General features: G+C 35.8%; 1 protein-coding gene across 2 annotated transcripts in view; it reads left to right on the top strand.

The window, feature by feature from the left end:
- Nucleotides 1-17,358, top strand: part of LOC134280031 (mitochondrial carnitine/acylcarnitine carrier protein-like) — a 172,479-nt gene that overhangs the window by 27,415 nt on the left and 127,706 nt on the right. For both annotated transcript variants that reach the window (XM_062762462.1, XM_062762463.1), the window contains exon 2: nt 10,952-11,044. In XM_062762462.1, coding sequence (XP_062618446.1) covers nt 10,952-11,044 — 93 coding nt within the window. The remainder of the gene's footprint in view (nt 1-10,951; nt 11,045-17,358) is intronic.

Raw genomic sequence — 17,358 nt, forward strand, 5'->3', positions numbered from 1 at the left:
AAAGTCCAAAATACGTGCAATTTGATGATGCCGAGTTTGTCAACAAATCTTGTTGCTCCATTTGATGCACCTGAGGTATACACATTGTTTTTTAAGATTTAAAGACAATATGAATTTCTTGCCATCTTGGTACAGTTTATGGAAATACCGTGGGGTCTGGTTTTTGAATTGCCTATTTAATGAAAATGGCAACAACAGTTAGCTAAGCGGTTTCTTGTAAATTTTCCCCCATAAAACTTATTACCCGATTTCAGAGAAGGCCTGGAATTGTTTTCAATCAACCGTGATGATGACGTTAACATGAAACAGAGTCATAATACAAGCGGTTTATTCATCCTGCTATCTCTGAAATCGTCACCTTACTACCACAAAAACTGCCACTTATACAATATAGTATTATAATCATTACATTCACACAAAAAATGAAAGAGAAAAATTCAACGATTTGGTTTTTTGAGCCAGTCAACTTACTGTTGTGTTCCTCTCACTGGCGCATGCACGCGTTGTTTAATTTTTAGCTCACCTGAGCCAAAGGCTCAAGTGAGCTTTTCTGATCACAATTTGTCCGTTGTCTGTTGTCGTTGTTGTCGTCGTTGTCGTCGTCGTTGTCGTCGTTGTAAACTTTTCACATTTTCATCTTCTTCTCAAAACCACTGGGCCAATTTAAACCAAACTTGGTACAAAGTATCCTTGGGTAAAGGGGATTCAAGTTTGTTCAAATGAAGGGCCATGCCCTTTTCAAAGGGGAGATAATCATGAATTAGAGAAAAATTATTGGCATTTTTTAAAAATCTTCTTCTTAAGAACCACTGGGCCAGGAAAGATGAAACTCATGTGGAATCATCCTCAGGTAGTGTAGATTCAAGTTTGTTCAAGTCATGACCCCCGGGGGTAGGGCGGGGCCAAAATGGCCGATCAAAGTTTTACATAGGAATATATAGGGAAAATCTTTAAAAATCTTCTTCTCAAGAACCACTGGGTCAGGAAAGATGAAACTTATGTGGAATCATCCTCAGGTAGTGTAGATTCAAGTTTGTTCAAGTCATGACCCCTTGGGGTAGGGCGGGGCCAAAATGGCCGATCAAAGTTTTACATAGGAATATATAGGGAAAATCTTTAAAAATCTTCTTCTCAAGAACCACTGGGCCAGGAAAGATATTACTCATGTGGAATCATCCTCAGGTAATGATGATTTAAGTTTGTTCAAGTCATGACCCCCGGGGGTAGGGCGGGGCCAAAATGGCCGATCATAGTTTTTCATAGGAATATATAGGAAAATTCTTTAAAAATCTTCTTCTCAAGAACCACTGGGTCAGGAAAGATGAAACTCATGTGGAATCATCCTCAGGTAATGTTAATTTAAGTTTGTTCAAGTCATGACCCCCGGGGGTAGGGCGGGGCCAAAATGGCTGATCAAAGTTTTATATAGGAAAAATATATGAAAAATCTTAAAAAATCTTCTTCTCAAGAACCATTGAAACAGGAAAGATGAAACTCATGTGAAATTATCCTCAGGTAGTGTAGATTCAAGTTTGTTCAAATCATGACCCCGGGGTAAGGGTGTGGCCAAAATAGCCGACCAAAGTCTACATAGATATATATAGGGAAACCTTTTTAAATCTTCTTTTCAAGTACTTCAAAGCCATGATTAGTAATATATGGAATCATCCTCAGGTAATGTAGATTCTAGTTTGTTCAAATTATGATCCCCTTGGGGGTTAAAATTCAAGCCCCCCCCCCCAACTTAAGTTAACTTTCAGTTCTGATCTGATATGTGTTTTTTTCCTAGCTGATGTGCTCGGGTGAGCGCTGTGGCCCCTGGGCCTCTTGTTTGGTGTAGTTACCCATGCCCAGTATAGTCAGGGTTTGAAAGATAAACACTCTGATGAATTCCATGTAAAGGAGAATCAAGGCTGTGACAGATGCGTGGGAGAGACATTCAAGATAATGAGAGTAAATCAGTTTTTGATTTTCACTTGGGGGATGGGGGGAGGTATCGTTATATGAGCTTCAATAACTCATGAATTATTAGACAAAGTCAAATGGGATTTTGGTTGAATCGTTTTGAAAAATGATTTTAGAATGTAGATAGGAATGCTGAAAAAAATTAAAAGAAAAATTAATTTAATCCACTTCAAAATTTACCCTGCATTTCTTTCTCCTTTCAGTATATTAATTTAAAATGAAAAGAAGAGAAGAAAAAATAGAAAATATTATACAAGAGAAGTCCTTGTTAGAGAGAAGAATCAGAGGTTCATTAGATAAAGATATAGATTCCATGTTAAAATTGTCAAAAACATTCATGTTTAAAGACCCAGTTAAACTTTTAACAAATTTGTTTTTATAAACTTATATTTTGTTATTAGCTCGCCTGAGCTGAAAGCTCAAGTGAGCTTTTCTGATCACATTTTGTCCGGCGTCCGTTCGTCTGTCCGTCTGTCTGTCTGTAAACTTTTCACATTTTCGACTTCTTCTCAAGAACTGCTGGGCCAATTTCAACCAAACTTGCCACAAAGTATCCTTGGGTGAAGGGGATTCAAGTTTGTTCAAATGAAGGGTCACACCCTCATTCAAGGGGAGATAATTGGGAATAAATGAAAATTTGGTGGCATATTTGAAAAATCTTCCTCTCAAGAACTACTGTGCCAGGAAAGATGAAACTTACGGAGAAACATCCTCAGGTAGTGTAGATTCAAGTTTGTTCAAATCATGACCCCCGGGGCTAGGGCGGGGCCAAAATGGCCGACCAAAGTTTTACATAGAAATATATAGGAAAATTCTTTAAAAATCTTCTCAAGAATGACAAAGCCATAATTCATCATATTTATATGGAAGCATGCTCAGGTAGTGTAGATTCAAGTTGTTCAAACCATGACCCCCGGGGGTAGGGCGGGGCCAAAATGGCCGACCAAAGTTTTACATAGAAATATATAGGAAATTTCTTTAAAAATCTTCTCCTCAAGAATGACAAAGCCATAATTCATCATATATATATATTGAAGCATGCTCAAGTAGTGTAGATTCAAGTTTGTTCAAACCATGACCCCTGGGGATAGGGCAGGGCCACAATGGGGAATCAAAGTTTTACATAGAAATATATAGGAAAATTCTTTAAAAATCTTCTTCTCAAGAATGACAAAGCCATAATTCATCATATTTATATGGAAGCATGCTCAGGTAGTGTAGATTCAAGTTTGTTCAAATCATGACCCCCGGGGCTAGGGCGGGGCCAAAATGGCCAACCAAAGTTTTACATAGAAATATATAGGAAATTTCTTTAAAAATCTTCTTCTCAAGAATGACAAAGCCATAATTCATCGTATATATATATTGAAGCATGCTCAAGTAGTGTAGATTCAAGTTTGTTCAAACCATGACCCCCGGGGGTAGGGCGGGGCCAAAATGGCCGACCAAAGTTTTACATAGAAATATATAGGAAAATTCTTTAAAAATCTTCTTCTCAAGAATGACAAAGCCATAATTCATCATATTTATATGGAAGCATGCTCAGGTAGTGTAGATTCAAATTTGTTCAAATCATGACCCCCGGGGCTAGGGCGGGGCCAAAATGGCCAACCAAAGTTTTACATAGAAATATATAGGAAAATTCTTTAAAAGTCTTCTTCTCAAGAATGACAAAGCCATAATTCATCATATTTATATGGAAGCATGCTCAGGTAGTGTAGATTCAAATTTGTTCAAATCATGACCCCTGGGGCTAGGGCGGGGCCAAAATGGCCGACCAAAGTTTTACATAGAAATATATAGGAAAATTCTTTAAAAATCTTCTTCTCAAGAATGACAAAGCCATAATTCATCATATTTATATGGAAGCATGCTCAGGTAGTGTAGATTCAAGTTTGTTCAAATCATGACCCCCGGGGCTAGGGCGGGGCCAAAATGGCCGACCAAAGTTTTACATAGAAATATATAGGAAAATTCTTTGAAAATCTTCTTCTCAAGAATGACAAAGCCATAATTGATCATATTTATATGGAAGCATCCTCAGGTAGTGTAGATTCAAGTTTGTTCAAATCATGACCCCCGGGGCTAGGGCGGGGCCAAAATGGCCGACCAAAGTTTTACATAGAAATATATAGGAAAATTCTTTAAAAATCTTCTTCTCAAGAATGACAAAGCCATAATTCATCATATTTATATGGAAGCATGCTCAGGTAGTGTAAATTCAAATTTGTTCAAATCATGACCCCCGGGGCTAGGGCGGGGCCAAAATGGCCAACCAAAGTTTTACATAGAAATATATAGGAAAATTCTTTAAAAATCTTCTTCTCAAGAATGACAGAGCTATAATTCATCATATTTATATGGAAACATGCTCAGGTAGTGTAGATTCAAGTTTGTTCAAATCATGACCCCCGGGGCTAGGGCGGGGCCAAAATGGCCGACCAAAGTTTTCAAAGATCATATATAGGAAAATTCTTTAAAAATCATTTTCTAAAAAGTAGCAAATCCATGATTGATCATGGGACTACTTTTGGATTTAAACTTTACAATAAAAAACCATTTTCTACTTTTTCCTACCCTTAGTGCTCAGGTGAGCGATGTGGCCCATGGGCCTCTTGTATTTTTTTTAATGCTGCTGGTTATCCTAAATACCCAAGTTAACTGGCAATTGCAGGGGCGTCGGCAAGTATTTGACATTGGGGAGGCGAACTAGATTGAAAAAGGGGGGGGGGGTTAACTGACGTGTTTTTACTTAAATTCAAATTTCTACCAGTATATTGATATATTTTCCCATTCTGTCAATGTTTCAAAGACTCCACCTGATTAAAAAAACAAAATCGTTTTATATGATTTTATTTACGTCATGTCATAAGCACATGTGAGAAGCACAGTTGAATAAATATTATTTTGAGATGCATATATACTTATCTTTAAAATAATCAATTAATAAGCACTAATAAACACTACATAAATGAAATCTGTTCATTAAGTAATACACAATGTCACTACACTTTAAAAGCGTCCAAAAATGAAGCTCCGTCCATCCCGTGCTGACACAAAGTCGTTAGCAACTGCCAAAATGTTCAACGCATCTGTAGCCTCCCTGTGCGTGTGCAGGATCATCAAATGATTCAGCCTTTCCTGGGACATAGTGGCACGAAGATAAGTCTTTATTCGATGCAAAGCAGAAAATGTTCGCTCACTTGTAGCGTTAGTGGCTGGCATCACTAAAATAAGTCTCAGTAGAGTCACAATCTCGGAGAATAGGCATCTGGAAGCTGGAGACATCTGAGACACTAAGGTCACCAAAAAGGAAACGGACACAGTTGAGGAATCATTTAAGTTGTTTCGTGCGAGCGTTGTAAATGTATCCAGCTGTGAAGAAAGAGAGGTCTTGTCCAGATCATCTCCATAGAACTTTAAGACAAAGTCCAAATCTTCTTTGTATGTCTTGTCGCCACGCACAGACTTCAGAAGAACGTCTTCTAGATGGCGATACACTTGATAGCCTGGCTGATCAAAACGGTCTTTGACACAGTTCACCACAAGATCCAGAGCTTCGAAGTACTGTTGTCTGTAGAGGTCTTTTTCTGATGTGGCGAATTCTGGAGGGGCCTTTCCGGTTTCAAATCGCTTGGGCATTTTTCTTCGCCGTGGCAATGTGGGCTCACTGACGTCCAGTTCATCAAGTTTTCCATTAAGTGATTCCCAGAATGAGTCGAAGGACTCTTCCTTTCGCATTGCACTTAGTGATGTCAGGGAAAGGTCTGTCAAGTGTTGGCCCTCGGCAGCTGACAGGTCTTTCTTCTGAAGTGTTCGGCTAAGATTGTCTGTGTGACGTAGAATCTCGTATCCAAGGGACAATCCAAAGAGAAAGTCAAAACTTTGCATCTGAGTTTTTACGCCGATGATCCTGGAACGGGCTTCTGGATCCTTTGTGCACTCATAGCAGGTCTCCCATAAAGACTGAAGGACAGAGTAGTTTTCCAGAACGCTTTTCAAACTGGCAGCTCTAACAGTCCATCGAGTAGGGCATAGCACACGGAATCCCGGCGTATCAGGTGCCATCTCACGCTTTAGCTGTTCCAGTATGGTATCCCTCCTGGGCGAATACTTTACAAGTTTGGACATTTCAAACACAGTATCCAAGGAATCGCGCATCACCTTTGATTTTTTCACTGTATCACCAACTGCCAAGTTGAGCGCATGTCCATAACAGTGCGTGTAGATAGCCCTAGTCTCTTTGCTGGTGATGTTAGCAGCCACACCCTTTTTGGCTCCGGACATATTGCTGGCTCCATCATAGCACTGTCCACGGCACTTACTCAAGGAAATGTTCATCCTCACCAATGCATCCAGAATCACATTAGTTAGTGTTGCAGCGTCGATAGATGGCACCATACACAGTCCGATAAACTCTTCGTGCACATCCAGGTTACTGTCAACATGACGAATCACAATCACAACTTGTTCACGATTTGACTGGTCTGTTGTCTCATCTACCATGATGGAGAAATAGCCGTTCTCCCTGATGTTAGAAGCGACGTCACGCAGTATCTTTAAGGCCATCACTTGTAGCATCTCGTTCTGGATATCTGCTGATGTAAATTTGTCTTGTTTCCTTTCCAGCCACTTGAGGATTGATGGATCCGATTCACCATGGAGCTTCAGAAGCTGTAGAAAGTTGCTTTGATCATTGTCGTGGCCACGGAGTGGTAATCATTGTCTAGCAAGAAACCTGATGTTGCGAAGAATGGTAAGCAGCTGCTGTCTGTTGTGTGTTTTCTCCTCTGAGTGGGCGGCTGAGAGAACTTCACCAATGTCTTTTGTTTCTCGCGGTAGTTTCACTTTTCTCTCCACGGCTTCTTTATGGCAGTCGGAATCTTGATGTTTCCGGAATTTAGAAGTGGCATCCTTCCAATTACAGAATCCCGTGGAAATAAAACTGCCGTCGGCCTTGGAGTTGGAAATCTTGCCCTCTTTTGCAGCAACCATGCAGGTGAAACAGAAAGCCAGATCTTTTGCCTGAAAATAAGAACAAATTTAATTTCAATATATTATTTTTTTTAAAAAAAAACTTTTTTTCTCTTTTAAAGTGTAATCATTGTACATTAACCAATGAATTCAACAAAATCAATATATAAAAATTTGTATCCTTTCAAAATATCATTGAAAAGATAAAAAATATATATCTTTTAATGTACTTACTTCGTCATAATGTAACCATGCGTATTGTTTAAACCAAGTGGGGTTGAATGAACGCAGTTCTGGATTCTTCTTGCCGAAAGAACGCTTAGGAAATTTAAAATTAACAGGTTGATTAATACTATTTAATCCGGCCATTTTTGAAATGGAAATGTAGAATAAGTGTAATAATATTAAAAAAATCATCTCAAGTTGTTTTAGACAGTGATTTTAACTAATTTTCAGTTTTCCCCCTTTAATTAATATGCTCATACGTTGTAGTATTTTCGATAATTGTTTAATGACTTGCAATCATGTTGAATCATCAAAGCTTCCAAATATCGATCGACCAATTAATTGGACAATGAACAATTTGTAGCAAACCCGCACTTACAGCAATCATAATGACTACCCTGTTAATTGTGTACACACGCCAGGTACAGGTATATATAGACATGCATGTATATCCCGTTTTGACGTCTGTGTAAACAATAGCTTGTACACACTTTGCCGCTCCATTGACCACAGAACATGCAGAATGCCGTTATACTCGCCGCTCCAATGAGCAGATTTCGCCGTTTAAAAAAATCATTTTAAAAAGAAAAACAATCTCACATTTTTTTTGGGTTTTTTTTGCAAAATTATTGGGGCGGCGACCGCCGCCCCTGCCGCCCCTTTGCCGACGCCCCTGAATTGTAAATGGGAATTGTTCAAAATTGTGCAATAAAAGATTTAAAAAAAAAAAAAAACATTTATGATGAAATAAAACTTATAATAAAATTTCCAAAATTTTGAAATAGGTGGCCACAGGGTCAGTGGTTCCTGTGGGGTGGGGTGCACAATAATATTACAACAATAATACAACAATAAATAAACAAATTCAACAACTAAGCTGTTGGCACAACACTGACAACATCAAAACATAGTTAAGTAGCATTTGTGAATTTGTTCAGGAAGCTACTGTAGATCACTAAATTTTCACGACACCTTATTTTTCACGAGATAGGCATTGCTTCTTCATAAGCGAGACAAAATTTTCACGAATTGTGGTTATTGCTGTATATAATCCTAAGAAATACTATTATACGCGAGAATTAAATTTTCGCAAGTACACTGTCTCACGTAATTACGTGAAATTAAAGTTCTCGCGAATGAAAAGTGATTTACAGTATGTTTCTAATAAAATTCATTTCAACATAAATTTGGCACTGTTTTTAATTTTCTTTTAGTTACCAAGTTATAAATCTCAAATACTGGTGTAACCAAAAGATTGTGGAGTTAATTCTTTTAATAAACAATTTCACAATACTGATCATAACTTTATCGAATTAAAAGCGGTCTTTACGTAGGCCTATGAGGTCCTGCTGCTGTCTTTTCATTCCATCTTCATTTTAGAATTCTATTTTCTTCTATTGGATAACCAGTCAATTTAACCTCAACCCCTTCAACTAGAGATAAAACTCCTACCAATACTTTTCATTATCTCTTTTCCCTGTGTACATATGTCATATCCTTGCTCAACATAGTGCTGCTTGATAATTTGGTGCTCCACATTACCAGTCCACCCATCACCATTTTTGACATTGTCTAATTTAAAATGCTTTGGTACAATTTTCATCATATATTAATAGGGCTGTATCAATATATCGATATATTGATAGGTATCGATATTCAAGAAAAATATTGTATCGAAAAATAACTTCCAATACATATCGGACAGAGAATTTTTCTTCTAATTCTGTTAAAAGGATGGGAATTTCAATCACCAAATATTATATTTCACTTTTTTGAATTAAAACTATTCAATAATTGTATAATTTGTAAGGAAATAAAAAGTTTTTTTTTTCATTACAAAATACGAAGAGAATTTAATTTGAACACGTTGATTTTACTGTCATTAAAAGTTTCAATTTGAGGTGTAATTTTTACTGACAATGAGGCAAGATCTTCAAAATGGGTAATAAAACGCTTAATTGTTATGAAATTCATGCATTAAAATGATTTAGAAGCCTTTTCTGATGGACTTGTTTTAGAATCCAATATATCGCATATCGCTTTAAAAAATATTGTATCGTATCGTATCGAAATTTTTGGCTCAATACACAGCCCTATATATTAATCATTAATGATGTCAAATAAATGAATTTTCAAACATGAGTCCACCAAATTATAGAGTATAATTTATATAGTAAATATTGTGACATTATACATGTATTTTGGTATAACATGATAACAAAGGAAACATCATTGACAATGCAATTTTAAGTAAAAAAATTGTTGTGCGATGACCATCTATATTTAACTCTGTTTATATGCAGTTTTTATGCGCAAATGACATCACAGGCCTATTATATTTTGTCAAAGTACAAAAAGACCATTTTCCAACTGCATGCAAAGCATTTTTTTGGTTAAATAATATTTGAAATATTTAAAAAGTTCACCTTTTTCTAGTACAGCCCTTGTATTCATGTAATTGTGTGTATATCTTGAGACAGTCTGTATGAATTTGTGGTGGTCATAAATTCATGAGTCTCTCCATACCTTGAAAACAACAAAAACTAGAGGTACTGTGAGCAATGAGCTCACTGAATGATATCCCCCACCTCCCATATGAATATAATGTCAGTGTCCATGTTTTACTGTGGGAAACCCAAAATATGTGTCGGATCAAAAAGTAAAATAGGCAATATATAATAAAGATTCTGTGAAAGTTTCATCAAATTTCATTTAGTGGTATGAGAGGAGTTTTGGATAAGAGATGGGTACCCCAAAGTGTAACAGATGGATGGACGGACAAACAGCTAGACAGATATACAGACAGACAGACATACTGATTACCGATTGCTTTTTAATCAGGGGATATAATTAAACCACCATAAAAAATATTAAGTTATTTCATAGCATATTGAATTTAAAAAGAAAATTTAATTAATTCAGAACCATAGAAGAAAGTGATAAAACAAGTCCAGCATTGAATACTAAAAATAATTTTATTGAAGTACTATTGGGATCGGGATGACATAAGTCTTTCACCATTTAATTTTAATTTTTAGGTCACATGAGTAAATTCAGGTGACCTACATGTATTGCTATCTGTTTTCGTCCGTCGTCGTTCGTTGGTTGAAAACTTTTGAACATTTTTAGCTTCTTCTCTGAACCACTGAACTAATTTTTTGATTATATAGTAAAAATACATTAATTCGTTAAAAATCTTCTTCCTTGCTCCTGGTTATTAAACAAACTAACTAAGAATATAGTTATGATGAGCAAGAGTTCTCCTTCAAAAATCGTGAAATTTATGACCCCTGGGTTGGGGGTTGACGCAGGGTTCTATTGATTATATAGTGAAAATGCATCAATTCTTCAAAAGTCATCCTCCTCTGCTCCTTGGTATTAAATAAATCAATCTACTACATAGTTATTAACAAGAGTGCCTCAACCAAATTTGTGAATTGCATGGCCCCTGGGTCAGGGATTTTGGTGAAAGTGGGGGGGGGGGGTGATTTTATAGTGAAAATACATTAATTATTTAAAAATCTTTTTCTTTGCTCTTGGGTATTAAACAAACTAACTAAGTATATAGTTATGATGAGAAAGAGTGCTTCTTCCAAAATTGTGAATTTTATGGCCCCTGGGTTGGGGTTTCTAGTGTTAGGTCGGGGCTCTATTGATCATAGAAAAAGTCTTTAAAAGTCTTAATCTCCAGGATCACTATCTGCATGGCCAAAGTTGTTCAGGTGAGCATTGTGGCCCATTGGCCTTTTGATTTAGATTAATCAATTTTCCTTAAATTTACTTACAGGTTCGACTACAGACAATGCCTCATACAAAGCCTGGACAAGCACCACTCTATAAAGGAACTTGGGATTGTGCAGTGCAGACAGTAAGGAAAGAAGTAAGAAAAACTTATTAGGGGCCAGTTAAATCTTGAGTTTGATGGAAACATCTGTGAACTTACTGTTCCACGAATTGAATACAGTTCAGTTTCAGAAAGGAAACTAAGGATAAGTTAGCATGCGCAATGGAAAAATTTCTGATATCAATCTGTTTAACTTTCATTAATATACTGTAGATGTATTTTAGCTCACCTGAGCCGAAGGCTCAAGTGAGCTTTTCTGATCAAAATTTGTCTGTTCTCTGTCGTTGTCGTTGTCCTCATTGTTGTCGTCATTAACTTTTCACATTTTCGTCGTCTTCTCAATAACCACTAGGCCAATTTCAACCAAACTTGCCACAAAGTATCCTTAGGTGAAGGGAATTCAAGTTTGTTCAAATGAAGGACCAAGCTCTCTTTCAAGGGAAGATAATTTATCATAATTATGAATTAATGAAAAATGAAGGCTTTTAAAAATCTTCTTCTCCAGACCACTTGGCCAGGAAAGAAAAAACTTGTGTGGAAGCATTCCCAGGTAGTGTAGATTCAAGTTTGTTCAAATCTAGCTGCAATAATGTAGCCTTCTCCCATTTTTTTTTTTTGGGGGGGGGAGAGGGCTACAACTCCTTAGGACCTCCGTAATGGGGCAATGCGGCAGCGATTCACTCCCGCACGGATTTCAGCTGCAAATTATCAGTAAACGGCTATTTTATTAATATGTCTTACCTGGACTTCCAAAATGTAGTTATCCCAGACATAAATAAATATACAGAACAATCCATATATCCGTATTTTTCGTGTATGTCAACATCACAACTTAAATTTATCCGCCATGTTTACTAACCTTGACAGATTTTATTCTGGGACAGCCAATGAGATTAAGGATCTATAGGGAGCAGATTTCTTTGGGATTGTCTTATTTTAAGCGTAAATATCACAAAAAAATAACACATGGAATGATATTATTTATTGATGTTTAGTGTTATTATTCATCATAATTATTTATAAACATCAACATTTGCTTTATTGAGTTATTCTAAATATCAAGCGCAAGTCTCAGTACGTCACGCGTGAACTGTCATGGCTGATGAGTAAGGCACACAGACTTACTTTACATGGTTTTCGCATTTAACAGGCTATGATGTCGACAGTGAATAAAAAATTTGTCTTATTACAAGTAAGTTGAATGTAAAAACAATTTATTCTTCCTGCAGTCGCCCATATTTAAAAAATATTTTTGCACCATTACGGAGATGCTGTGGAATTGTAGCCCTCTCCAGAAAACATCAGATAAAAAAAAATCGGAGAGAGCTACATTATTGCAGCTAGTTCAAATCGTGACTCCTGGGGTAGGGTGGGGGCACAATGGCTGATCAAAGTTTTACATAGGAATATATAGGGAAAATCTTTTAAAAATCTTCTTCTCCACTGGTTATAAAGTGGAAAGTGCATTTTCTCTTTGTTACTCTGATCTTCCTCTGGGTATTAAGTTAAAAGTAAGCATTCTAAGTGTATAGTTATGATGAATAATGGTGCCTCTTTCAAAATTGTGAATTTCATGGCTTTTGGTTTAAAATACGAACCAAATTCAATTGTTGGAAAGTTGTAACATGATACTCAAGTGACCATTTAAGGCTTGTGGGCCTCTTGTGAAAATGAATGAATTCTTTGGAAATTCTTTAAAATTTCCTTTGCTCCTGGGTAATATGCCAATGATCTAGGTACATATTTATGATGAAGAAAGATGCCTCTTCCAAAATGGTTCATTTCAGGGCCCATGCGTTAGGGGTTCTGCGGACGCGTGGGGGGGAGGTTTACATAGTCTGAAAATAAAGTAATGCTTTGAAATCTGCTCTTTGGTTCTTATCAACCATTTATGATGAAATAAAATTTAAAACTTAGGCCATCCTTAAAAAATTGTTCGTTTGGAATTGCCGCCTGAAGGGTTTCAGATACAGGAGGGAGGGAAGGAAATTGTTATTTTTTTTAATAAATTGAAGATAAATTTTAAATTTTTATGCCCCTCTTCGAAGAAGGAAGTCTGTTGGTCCACTTAGTTTCCGTTCATTTTCATCGCAACCCTTGCTTATACCGAAATGAAATTTGGTATACAGATATATCACATGAAAATCTAGGTCAAGTTTTGTTTTGGGTACTATCGCACCATTTTTGACAGAGTTATGCCCCTTGGACTTAGAAAAATTCCAATTATTTGCAGTTTCCGTTCATTTTTTTTGCAACTGTTGTACATACTGAAATGAAATTTGGTATTCAGATATATCACATGAATATCTAGGTCAAGTTCTGTTTTGGGTACAATCACACCATTTTTGACAGAGTTATGCCCCTTGGACTTAGAAAAATTCCAATTATTTGCAGTTTCCATTCATTTTCTTTGCAACTGTTGCACATACTGAGATGAAATTTAGTATACAGATATATCACATGAATATCTAGGTCAAGTTCTGTTTTGGGTACAATCACACCATTTTTGACAGAGTTATGCCCCTTGGACTTAGAAAAATTCCAATTATTTGCAGTTTCCATTCATTTTCTTTGCAACTGTTGCACATACTGAGATGAAATTTAGTATACAGATATATCACATGAATATCTAGGTCAAGTTCTGTTTTGGGTACAATCACACCATTTTTGACAGAGTTATGCCCCTTGGACTTAGAAAAATTCCAATTATTTGCAGTTTCCATTCATTTTCTTTGCAACTGTTGCACATACTGAGATGAAATTTAGTATACAGATTTATCAGATGACTATCTAGGTCAAGTTCTGTTTTGAGTACAATCATGCCATTTTTGAAAGAGTTATGCCCTTTTGGACTTGGAAAAATTCCAATTTGGGGGAGGGGGGCATAAGTGTTTTACAAACATCTCTTGTTGATAAAAATCTCAGTAAATAGTACATACATTTTCTGACTTTTAAAAAAAGTATCTACCATCAACAAAAAAAAACTAATTTTACATAGATCTAACACTATATTTCAGTGTTTTGTATGGTGCATGTGATACATGTAATGGGCAAAAAAATTTATTAAATAAAAAAAAAATCCTCCCACTTTTGGTCAATAAATTTTTTTCAGGAGGGGGCATTTCAATGAGGCGGGAGGCAATTCCAAACTAGGAGACTTATTGTTCACAGAACAATCAGAGGTCTTTCCACCTTCTTTGAATTTCAAATTTATTTATATCTGACTCCTTAAAATTATATTCCATGAAAAAGAAACCAGAATTGTCTTAAAGCATAGAAAAAATAAAATTAAAGAAAAAATTGGAAAGACCTTGACTTTGACCTTGAAAAATATTCAAGGTCAAAGGTCAAGGGTCATAATGCAATTGACCCCATGCTTCTATGACTTATAGTTTTCAAGTTATAAGGTTTAATAGTAAGTACAAAGAAGTTAAAGGGCAATAACTCATATAAGGGTCATGAGATCCTTTTGTACTTATACAGTGAAGTTAGGCGTAAAGACCCTGAAGACATTTGTGAAAATTTGGTGACTCTACGGTCTATAGCTTCGGAGGAGTAGCGAAAAATAGGTTTTTCGCACAAGGGGCAATAACTTTTAAAAGAGTTAGTGTTAGGGGACAAGAATGAAATCTTTGAAATAGTTTTAAAAGTACATAGTAATGATGCATAGACATTAAGTATATGTTGAAAGACAAAAGAGATACAAAAAGAGCCAAATTTCTCATTTTTGGAATGACCTTAACCTTTGACCTTTACATGAATTTTAAGGTCAAAGAGCAATGAATCTTATGCAGTTAGTCCCATGTCTCTACGACTTTTCGTTTTGAAAATTTTTAATTATTTGTAAAATTCGAAAAGTTTCAGGGGCAATAACTCATTGAAGGGGTCATGAATACTTTTGCAATGAAGGATTTAAGGTTTTTTTAATTAGTCGAAGACATTGGTGAAGGTTTCATTCCTCTACGATTTACAGTTTTGGAGGATTAGCAATAACAAACATTTTTGCGAAAGGGGCAATAACTCTGAAAGGGGTCGAAGTTCATATACGCAGGGTCAAACAAAAAATCATTTAAGGAGTACATTCTTATGAACTATAAATCTCTTCAATAACTTGTGAAACAAAAAATCATTCGGCGGAAAAATAATGAAAATAACTAGGAGACTTATTGTTCACAGAACAATAAGAAGTCTTTCCACCTTCTTTGAATTTCAATTTTGTTTTTTATCTGTCTCATAAAATTAAATTACATGAATAAGAAACCAAAATTGTCTGAAAGGATAGAAAAAGTGAAAATTTAAAAAAAAAAATGACCTTGACCTTTGACCTTGAAAAAATATTCAAGGTCAAAGGTCAAGGGTCACAATGCAATTGACCCCATGCTTCTACCTCTTATAGTTTTCAAGTTATAAGGTTTCATAGTAAGCACACTGAAGTTAAAGGGCAATAACTCATATAAGGGTCATCAGATCCTTTTGTACTTATACAGTGAAGTTAGACCCTTAAGACATATGTGAAGGTTTGGTGTCTCTACGGTCTACGGTTTTGGAGGAGTAGCGATAACAAAGTTTTTTGTACAAGGGGCAATAACTTTTAAAGGGGTTATTGTTAGGGGACAAGTATGAAACCTTTGAAACAGTTTTAAAAGTACATATTATTGATGCATAGACATTAAGTATATGTTAAAAGACAAAAGAGATATAAAGAGAGCTAAATTTCTCAGTTTCGGAACGCACTTGACCTTTGACCTTTACATGAATTTTAAGGTCAAAGGTAAATAAATCGTAAGCAGTTGGTCCCATGTCTCTATGACTTGTCGTTTAAAAAAAAAAATAATTTGTTAACTTTAAAAAGTTTCAGGGGCAATAACTCATTGAAGGGGTCACCGAATGCTTTCGCAATGAATAGTTTGAAGAGTCCCCTAAATTAGTCAAAGACATTGGTGAAGGTTTCATGCCTCTACGGTTTACGGTTTCAGAGGAGTAGCGATAACAAGCATTTCTTGCGAAAGGGGCAATAACTTTGAAAGGGGTCAAGGTTCATTTACGCAGGGTGAACTGCAATAATCTTTTACGAAGTACATTCTTATCGACTAAAAATCTTTACGATAAATCTTGAAACAAAAAATCACACGGCGGAAAAATAATAAAAAAGAAGAAACAGAAGGAAATCAATAGGTCTTTCCACAGAAAGGTGGAAAGACCTAATAATGATAAACAGAACAATTTCAATAGGTCTTTCCACAGAAAGGTGGAAAGACCTAATAATAAACAGAACAATTTCAATAGGTCTTTCCACAGAAAGGTGGAAAGACCTAATAAACTATAATTTTATTTTGGCCTTATGGTAAAATTTTGAAATATGTGGCCCCAGGGTCAGTGGCCTGTGGGTTGGGGTGCACAACTGGTGGTTATAAAGCAGAAATGCATATTTCTCTGCAGTTACTCTGATCTACCTCTGGGTATTAAGTAAGCAAAATAAGCATGCTAAGTGTATAGTTATGATAAATAATGGTGCCTCTTTCAAACTTTTGAATTTCATGGCTTTTGGTTTAAAACACGAACCAAATTCAATTGTTGGAAAGTTGTTACATGATACTTCGGTGACCTATAAGGCCCATGGGTCATCTAGATTTCTTGACTGACATATATATATTTTTAAAATGATAAACACGTAAATCGTAATAAATTTTTTAAGTTTCATCACAATTTATTCGTTATTGTTAATTATTTTTATTTATTTATTTAGCATAACAGCACATGGTATATAAAAATTATATACAAAACATAAAATAAAAAGTTTCGGATAACTACAGGCAGTGAACTATCAAACTGGAATTGAAAACAAGATTTTAAAAAAAACTTACTTGTAGATCATTTCGTGGGATTTATTTACCAACATACTTTTCCAGTCATATCTCAGAATGTCCGACTTTGGAAAACAAAGAAAACAATGTATTTGTCACCCATATATTGGTAGGGCATACTGTCACTCTTATCACACTGCAAGCACCTTAATGACGGCCGACGACAAGGCCACCGTGTGACAAAGCTTGATAACTCTGCAAAACTTGTGAAAAAGGATCATGTATAGGAAAAATCTTCACCAGAACAGAAAAGTTTTGTTTAGTCAAATTGACAAGCATTTGCTAGTGAAATTTTAAATTTATTCAAATAATATCCCGGAAACGGGGGGTAGTGTGGGGTCACTATGGGAGATCAAGTAAAAAGTTGGAAAAATCTTTAAAAATCTTCTTTTCAAGTATGGCAAAATTATACATGTATGCTTTTATTATTGTAATAGTGACACTCTCATAGTAATAAAAAATTTCAATCCCCCTTCGTAACAAGTA

Source organism: Saccostrea cucullata, unplaced genomic scaffold (genome assembly GCF_032062105.1).
Source record: "Saccostrea cucullata isolate Sc308-1 unplaced genomic scaffold, CSIRO_AGI_Scuc_v1 ctg1725, whole genome shotgun sequence".
NCBI lineage: Eukaryota > Metazoa > Mollusca > Bivalvia > Ostreida > Ostreidae > Saccostrea > Saccostrea cuccullata.